This window comes from Dermochelys coriacea, chromosome 19 (assembly GCF_009764565.3).
Source record: "Dermochelys coriacea isolate rDerCor1 chromosome 19, rDerCor1.pri.v4, whole genome shotgun sequence".
In the NCBI taxonomy this organism is placed as follows: Eukaryota; Metazoa; Chordata; order Testudines; family Dermochelyidae; genus Dermochelys; species Dermochelys coriacea.
Window position 1 is genome coordinate 7,009,164 of NC_050086.2, and position 9,366 is coordinate 7,018,529.

Below are 9,366 nucleotides of genomic sequence, written 5' to 3' on the forward strand. Positions count from 1 at the left end.
CGTTAGATTTCTTTTGGCCCAATCCTCCAATTTGTCTAGGTCCTTCTGTATCCTATCCCTCCCCTCCAGCGTATCTACCACTCCTCCCAGTTTAGTATCAGATGTCTTAGTATTAGACAGTATTAGATGTCTTAATCTACAATCCCTGGGACTCTGCATTCAAAGGGTACAGATGCTAACATCTATTCTGCAATGTAGAGTGAAAGTGTGGATTGATCACCAGGGTCCTGTCTGACAGATTAGTGCCATGGAAAAAGTAGTCATGCTTTAAGGAGAATGGAACCTTGCACCCAGAAAGCAAAAGTATTCCCAAAAATCTTCCTGAATATTCCAGTCAGGCACACAAGCACTAGTTCCTCATCCCCACAACCCTTGCGATCTGTGCACAACTATGTGATTGGATTTTCAGAAACAGTTAGACACAACGTGACTCTTGAAAATTTAACCAAACAACATGTAGATATCTATGTGCTTATCTACTGGTTTAGATGCACCCTGTTCAGTTCCTGATAAGTGAATGAGCACCCAACTCCATTGATGTTTGATGTGAATTCTGGGTGTTCAGCATCTTTCCAGATCTGGGCCCAAGTACTAGGGCTTTGAAAATTCAGCTGTTAATTTCCAACCTAGATTAAACCTATATAGAAAATATTGAGTGTACAAAACAATTAGTTTCAGAGGGAAGTTTTCCCTAGATGATGATTTATTTTTAGCACAGTTTTAAAAAAGAACTAGGTAAGTTCACGGAGGTTAGGTCCACCAGTGTCTATTAGCCAGGATGGGCAGGGATGCAAAACCATGCTGAAGTGTTCCTAACCTCTGCTAGCCAGATGCTGAGAATGGGCGACAGGGGATGGATCACTTGATGATTACCTGTTCTGTTCGTTCCCTCTGAAGCACTTGGCATTGGCCACTGTTGGAAGACAGGATACTGGGCTAGGTGGACCATTGGCCTGTCCCAGTATGGCTGTTCTTGTGTTCTTAAAAATATCAAGGTATCATTTAGAAAGATGAGTACTGCTTACCTAAATTTACAGATTAAATTAACTGTAGAAAAATGAACTCACATGCTACAAAAATCTGAGGACACATAAAAAAACGGTTTAAAATTTGAATGGATAGGAATGAAAGATTCTAAAGTATTATACTACCTTTCACATGTTGAGTAACCTTTAAATACTATCACAAGGTGCCCCAGTTTTTGTGGAAAGAGAAAGCTTATTCTTCCTGTTCTATGACATTACTTAGTTTCTGCTGCATAATACAATGGTTCTTTTGTTGCAAGTATAGTTGAGACTTATGGTCCAAGGCCCCAATCCTGCAAACTGCTCTAGGTCTGCACAAAGCCCCGCAAAAATCAGGAGGCTCCTGATGGGTGCAAGGGGTCTACATGCACAGAACAACTTGCAGGATACAGGTTTCAGAGTAGTAGCCGTGTTAGTCTGTATCTGCAAAAAGATCAGGAGTACTTGTGGCACCTTAGAGACTAACAAATTTATTTGAGCATAAGCTTTTGTGGGCTACAGCTCACTGCATCGGATGCATGCAGTGGCAAATACAGTAGGATGATTTTATATACACAGAGAACATGAAACAATGGGTGTTACCATACACACTATACGAGAGTGCTATTAGCAGCAGGAGAGAAAAAAAACCTTTTGTAGTGATAATCAATATGGGCCATGTCCAGCAGTTGACAAGAACGTGTGAGGAACAGTAGGAGGGAAAAATAAACATGAGGAAATAGAAAAGGAAGGACTTGTGGCACCTTAGAGACTAACAAATTATTTGAGCATAAGCTTTCGTGAGCTACAGCTCACTTCATCGGATGAAGTGTAAATTTAATCTGGTATTTAATTTAAGCCTAATTTAATCTGGTATTCCTTCATTTGTATTATACAAATATTTATGATGGCACACTACAGAACCAGGAACTGAAGTTGTGGAGAACAGCAGTTCTGTTAAAGCTTCCAGTACTACTGTTTTCTTGGGTCTTATCGTTTTTTTTGGCACTTGCAGATTGATTATGCAGATGATTTTTGACCTTACAGGGCAGATCCATATTCTGCTGTCTTCACTCGTAAAACCCCCCGTTTGAGTAAAACGTGAGTTGTTTTGTTGAGAAAATTTGTGAAGATGATACTAATCTAAGTACTTGGTGTTAATTTACTTACCACAAACAAAGAATTATTTCTCCTTTTGTCACCCAGCTGCCCATCATTTACACATACATACAAGGACTCACAAACCAGTACCCCAAGGGTTGAGTTAGCCACTGCAAGTTGTGTTTTTTAAACAGATACAGAAAGAATGTGCTCTGTAGAACTAGATATATGATTCTGCATATAAGGATTACAAGGATATGTCCAATAAATTTAACGTATGTACAGTCTCTGTGTCTTTTCTTTGCCAAACAAAATGATATAAAATCTGGCCCTTCTGCTGGCAGCTAGTGTTTTCATCTCATGTACAAGATCATATTAAGCTTTTATTATGGCAGGAAACTGGGGCATCCCGCCAACCCTGGGGGCTCAGCTAAGAGTGAAAAGTAAGGATGGGGGCATCACAGATTCTCCTGAAGTGTCTGGAGTATGGGAAGGATGTAAGTAGACCAAGGTTTCAGAGTAGCAGCCGTGTTAGTCTGTATTCGCAAAAAGAAAAGGAGGACTTGTGGCACCTTAGAGACTAACAAATTTATTAGAGCATAAGCTTTCGTGAGCTACAGCTCACTTCATCGGATGCAAGCAAGGGGTGAGAAAGGACAGGGCCTCAAAACTCTACTGAAGAGCATGTCAGGAAGAGAAAGAAATGGGACATCAGGGCCTAAATCATAAAGTGTGTGTGTGTGTGTGTGGTGGGGGGGGGGTTAAGGACCATTTGAGGCATTTTGGGGCCTTGAGGGGCAAGTGGGTGTGAGGCAGGACAGGGCATTACATTCCCTCAGGGGAACACGCCGGTGTGTGGCAAATGGATCTCGGGCACCCAAACCCCAGTGGTAGGCAAAGGTGTGAGAAGGAAGCATCTGGGGCATCACGTTCCCTCCAGGGGAGCATGCGGGGCTGTGGGTGTGAGAAGAGGAAAGCGCCACCCTGGAAGGGAAGCTCAGGCAGCGGAAGCTGCTGGGTTGTGCCTGCGATCGGAGCGTTGCCCCTTTAATTGTGTCCCCAGCCCCCGGGCGTCTCTGTCCAACGCCCACGTCAGCAAAACCCTTTTGTTCTCTCGCGTTCGGGCTTCCGCGGTTTGGGGCGGCGGGACCCGCCACTCGCACGGAAGCGACGAAGAGCCCGCCGCGGGTGCGGGGATCCCGCCTCCGGCTCTCTCCGGCTCGCCGCCCGCGGAAACCCAGCCGGTAAGTGGCGGCTGCGCTGCCCGCCGGCCTGGCGCTGGGGTTCGGGGGCTGAAAGGGCCCCAGAGCGAGCCGCTCCCGCGGGCTCTGACACGGAGCGGGCCGGGGCCTGTAGGTGGGCGCTCCCGGGCCCAGGCGGTCTCCGGGCCGAGCTTCAGCCCCGCGTTTGCCGAGAGACCGAAGCGGGCGCCATTTGCAGCCCCAGGCGCGGCTGCGAGGGGCCGGGATGGCAACAAAGGGCTGGTGGGAAGCGGGTGCGGGGCGAGAGCAGGCGGACGGGGAGAAGGGTTAAGACGCAGGCAGCCAGACCGGGATCGGGGCCGAGGCGGCGCGGGCAACGCCGGGCGGGCGGCAGGTCTGGGTGGGTGGGTGGGTAGGGGGGGGCCGCACAAAGCGGGAGGCTTGAGCCTGAGGGGAACCCCCGCCGGGGCGAGCGGGTGTGGGCGCTGCAGCCGCCCGGGCAGCCCACAGGGCCCTGCCGGGCTGGAGCCCCGCGGCGGCTGGCCCGGTGGGGGCCGCCGGCTGCCCGGAGCTCCTGTGGGGCACGGTGCGCCTCGGCCCCGGGGAAGGCGGGGCGGCCGCGGCCCAGGGCACTGCGGTCTCCACTCGCTGCTGCCCCGCTTCGCTTGGCGGGCGCGTCTCGCGCCGTCGGGCGTCCCTGACTCCCGATGGCTGAAGGACCAATTCGGACTGGCCGCGCGGGTGAGTGACGGCGCCCTCCGCCAATGGCACGGCGCGGCAGCCCGGCCCGGCGGCTTCGGTGCCCAGGGCGAGTTTGTGCCGCTCTGGCGGCGGCGGCTCGGGTCCCCTCCGTGCAGAGGAGGTGACCGTCGTGGTGCTGCCTTTGCTCCTCTCCTCCCTGGGCTCATGCGGGCTGTTCCTTTGGGAAAAGAAGGAATGGTCGGGGTGCGTGCTGCACTTCCGAAAGTCAGCCGCTTGTAGAATTGGGTTCAGCAACTCCGGTTTACGTGGAGCATGTCAGGACTGTAATTCTTCTTTATTGTAGAGCAACGCTTCCTGTTACCCCCTTTTTTTTTTTTTGGAATGGAGATTTCTTCCCATCAGTTTCATCTCCTGCAGCAACTAAATGAGCAGCGCAAGCAAGATTTATTCTGTGACTGCTGTATTCTGGTTGAGGGGAAGGTTTTCAAAGCACATCGAAATGTGCTGTTTGCCAGTAGTGGTTATTTCAAAATGCTCCTTTCCCAGGGCTCAAAGGAGACAAGTCAGCCAACGACAGCTACCTTCCAGGCATTTTCTCCTGACACATTTACAGTTATTCTGGATTTTGTGTATTCTGGCAAACTCTCTCTCACTGGCCAGAATGTCATTGAGGTCATGTCGGCTGCTAGCTATCTTCAGATGACTGATGTTATTAGTGTTTGTAAGACCTTCATTAAGTCATCACTGGACATCAGTGAGAAGGAGAAGGATAGATATTTCAGCCTGTCAGACAAAGATGTAAATTCCAATGGTGTGGAACGCTCATGCTTGTATGGTGCTGACTGGAGAACAGAAAACAGTCCCCCTCATTCTCACTTAAATCCTGATCAAGGGACTTGTGTGATGAGTGGAAATGCTTGGAGCAATTTCAGCTACTATCCAACTTCTCAAAGAAATTCGCAGCAGCAGCTGGCCAAACATGACCAAAGGCAGGAATCCATTAAAAAAACTAGACATTTAGGATTGCAACAATCCTCTGACATTCCCCATTATAAATCAAGCAAGCTTGAAGACCGATCCTCAGACCCTACTAGCCACATTTCTCAATCTGAGGAGGAAGTCCAAATTGACGCAGAAATTGACTCTGCCCATGCTGGGTACCAATATGGTCAGGGGTCCGATGTGATGCCAAGGAGCTTGGCTGTGTCACAGCAAGAGCATGAATCACCCATTCTTCTAGCAGTCAAAGTCTTCAAAGCAGATGAGCAATATGGCAACATGCCCTCAATTTTAGTGTAATGGGGAGCTGGGCTGAAGGTAAGAGTTGGTCATTTGTACATCTCCCCTCAGTTTCTTTCAAAAATGTTGTTGAATCTTTACTGTATGAAAGTTACAATGGACAATTTATATAACACTCTATTATATCACCAGCTCTATCAATGGGAAGTATGTGTGACTGTACCCAAAAGGCAGGGGGGAGGGAATACATTCAGCTGCATTGCCTAAAAAAAACAAAGATTGGAAAGTAACATTCCCTAAGTGGTACAACTCTGTTACGGCTACCTACAGTATCTTTCTACTTTAAGTCACTAACCTTTGAATTGGTTTCTCAAGCTTTGGAAGGATTCCAAAATGGGGTGAGTTTCACAGAATTAGAGCTCTCATTTTTTTCCTCTCCCACTGTAATTCTGTTGCATTAACCCCTATGCCCTTAGGTAGACACAGAAACAAAAGCCGTGTATCAAAGGTATGCAACAAACTATTAGGGACCTTGGGATAGGTTCTCAGCTAGAGTAAATTTGTAGCTCCATTGACTTATATTCCCTTTATTTTTGCTATATCTTTTTTGAGATATGGTGACCAGAACTGAACACAATATTTCCTAGTGCAAGTGTACCATCTGACAGTATTATCTTTTTACATTTTTTTTCAATCCAGTCCTTTTACATTCTAATACTTGTTGCTTTACCATTGACTTCTGCTCAGTATGCAGCATTGCTGAGCTGTCCACAATGATTCCTAAGTATTTCTTTCCTGAGGTTTTACAGTTAAAGTGGAGCACCGTAAGGTGTACACACAGTTCCAACTCATGACCTATGAGCTGTTTATCCGATGAAGTGAGCGGTACTCCTTTTCTTTTTGCAAATACAGACTAACACGGCTGCTACTCTGAAACCATACTCTCAGTAGTTGATTTTAGCCAAAATTCTCTTTTTAGTAGAGAGAATATCACAAGAGACTACTAGTTCTAGCTGGAACCAACGTGGGGTTGTTTTTTTCCTAGGAAAGGTATGTAGGGTCAAAGTCTTAAGTTCTTATAGAAGTATTAGAATTTTGGCAGAGACTGGCAGCTAAATCAGGCCAGCCTCTTCAGGTCTCAAACTTTGTGATTTTTTTTTTTTAATTTATTTCTGTTGATTAAAACTTCTCATACGTCCATGTTCCCAAAACATCTTTTGAAATTATACTGAAATAATTGGACTCTCTCATGAGTTTTTGCTTTATCACCTCTTCCTTTGGTCATAATTATTGTGCATTACTAATTGTATTGTAATGTTCTGCTAACTACTGGCAATACAGGCAAAGTCTTCCAGAGAATACATATCTTTAAAAAACTCAAGTTTTAAATGGTAGGCAACAAAACACTAGAGATCAGATATATGATGTCTTAAGATTTACCAACCAAAGATTCCTGTGGAAGGTGAAGGGTGTCAGAATGCGGTTTATTTTATCTTGTTTCACATTCTGGGAAGGCACTGGCTTCTACTTCTGCTCTGTTGCATGAATCTGAGGAGCAAAGATGTTGGGATTCCGTCCAAGACCTCTTCCACTTGACTTATCCAGAACAACTCATCCAATTCTAGAAGAAAACTTCATCCAGTTTTCTGGAAGCCAAAAACCCGGTCTGACTCTAGCTGGTCACTCAAGTTACTTTTTTAGGATGTAACAGCTCTATGCCCACGCTAGCCAGGCCCAGATGCAGGGGTTTTAGGTACAGGATTATACCACAATTCTACAGCATATCGCGCAGTACATGGTTTCCTAGCTACTAACATTTATGCTTCTTGAATCTAATTGGTTTACACATTGTACGAATCGAGTAAGGACCAATCATGTTGCAGATTGTGTAAAGACCAATCACTTATGTCCTCACCTGATTTACATTTCAAGCTTATCAGTTCAGCATGTTCCCACTTATCTAGCCCAAAAATACCATCTCCAGCACATAGCTTGTCACACCCTTGTTTACAGTTTAGCCTTGCACTCAAATCAAGCTATATGCAAGTTTACTCATGCCCAGCAAGATCTATGCCAATTGACGAACAAGATTCCCTGCTAAACTACTTTACTGTTAATTGCACATCACAAGTCAAGGAACACTCCCCCTATGGCCATCATGCGTTTGTTTTTTTTTTTGTTTGTTTGTTTTTTTAAAAGAGCCTGTGGAGGAAGAGAGGAAGGTCATGGTGATGACAACTTTATAATGTGGTGGAAGGGCATAGGAATAGGAGAAAAGATACCTGTGTTCTATTTCCAGCGGTACTGCTGACTTGCTGTATGATCTTAGGCAAACCGTTTAGGTCCCAGTCCTGTAAATACTGAAGTCAATAGGACTATCCACATGCTTAATTAACTGTAAGTATTAAAAAAGGGTTGTGTGTGTTTTGGTTTCCTTTTTTTTTTTTAAGGATTGGGGCCTAAAGCTGTTTATCTCTAAAATGTGGATAATAATGCTTATTCCTTGGTGAAAAACATTATGAAAGTGCTATGTAGTTGTTTGCCACTGTTAACCTAAAAATTGGGGGCGGGAATTAATTCCCTGACATATTTTGTTAATTATTGCTAAGGCATTTCAAGTTATTTTATTTTTGAGGCATGAACTTTGTCTATTTACGCCTCAGTTCTTCTGCCTTGATCTGCTGGCAGTGGAGCTGTACAATATAAGTAGTAAAAAGAAAAGGAGAACTTGCATCCGATAAATTTGTTAGTCTCTAAGGTGCCACAAGTACTCCTTTTCTTTTTTGCGAATACAGACTAACACGGCTGCTACTCTGAAACCTGTCAGTATAATTAGTAGAAATGCTAATCTTTCAGACGCTAACATTACAAAGGTAAAGCAGTACTTGTGGCACCTTAGAGAATAATAAATTTATTAGAGCATAAGCTTTCGTGAGCTACAGCTCACTTCATCGGATGCATCCGATGAAGTGAGCTGTAGCTCATGAAAGCTTATGCTCTAATAAATTCGTTAGTCTCTAAGGTGCCACAAGTACTGCTTTTCTTTTTGCGAATACAGACTAACACGGCTGCTACTCTGAAACATTACAAAGGTAGTTAATTTTGAATGGCTGAAATAGCTATCTTATCAAACTCCATTGTTACTATAATCAAAATGTTTGTCCAGGCTGGCTTATAAACACTAACCCTTCAGTGGCTCCCTAGTTTTATCCTGCAAGTTTGGTCAATATCCTTTATTTTTATTCTTATCCATTGTAATATAGCCAATTGTCAAGTCCTTTTCTTTTTTTCCACTGCTACATATTTAACATGAAAAAACGATGACATCCTGTGGAACTGAAGGGTTGACTTTGAAAGATTTGTGATGTTAATGCACTGCTTTTCATAGTCAACATAACTTATAAATTAGAAGAAGTATCTTTTAGAATTTGTCATATTATTAGACCTGTTACGATTTTTTTCAGATTTTTAATAGGATTGTTTTGTAACAGATGATCTGCCCAGGATGAGATTCAAGTGCCCATTCTGCACCCATGTGGTGAAGCGAAAAGCAGACCTAAAGCGCCACCTTCGTTGCCATACTGGAGAACGACCTTATCCATGTGAGGCATGTGGAAAAAGATTTAGCAGGCTAGACCACCTAAGTAGCCATTTTCGAACAGTATGTATTTTAGACAAAGACTGCATGGTTTCATTTAATGCATGTACAAGTGTATGTCTTGGAGTATAATGTAGTATGGATGCATGTTATTTTAAGTTACTCAATCTGCTTGGCATGATTATGCCATTTTTTTTTTTTTAAACGGCACTCTAGTGGTTTAAAAACATGTCAACTTGAAATTTAATCCTTTTGAAAAGAGATGAATTTCATCCTTGTTTAAAGGGCCTGCAAAAGGGCTATGTACAATTTAAGACCTCCAAATAGGGTATAGGCCTTGTGTGAGCCCTTTGGAGATGGGTGAATGTTGCTCAAAAGGAACTGAAAGTAGTTTTTGGCACTACGCCTACCCCTATCCATTTTTGTCTTAAAAATCACTTCTCCCTCTTCCCTGTTGCTCTGTGAAAGACTCCTATAAATGAGGAAACAAACTGACTAACCAATTTGACTATACAAAAAG

The 9,366-nt window shown here is 44.3% G+C and overlaps 2 protein-coding genes across 2 annotated transcripts in view; one reads left to right on the forward strand and one right to left on the reverse strand.

Moving 5' to 3' along the window:
• LOC119845373 (zinc finger and BTB domain-containing protein 8A-like) overlaps positions 1-9,366 on the forward strand; it is a 28,817-nt gene that overhangs the window by 13,919 nt on the left and 5,532 nt on the right. Inside the window, 3 exon segments of the mRNA XM_038377600.2 lie at positions 4,353-5,300; positions 5,303-5,326; positions 8,740-8,909. Coding sequence (XP_038233528.1) covers positions 4,391-5,300; positions 5,303-5,326; positions 8,740-8,909 — 1,104 coding nt within the window. The 5' untranslated portion in view covers positions 4,353-4,390.
• The window catches only part of ZBTB8OS (zinc finger and BTB domain containing 8 opposite strand), a 52,531-nt gene that overhangs the window by 2,457 nt on the left and 40,708 nt on the right, over positions 1-9,366 (reverse strand). The window lies entirely within an intron of this gene.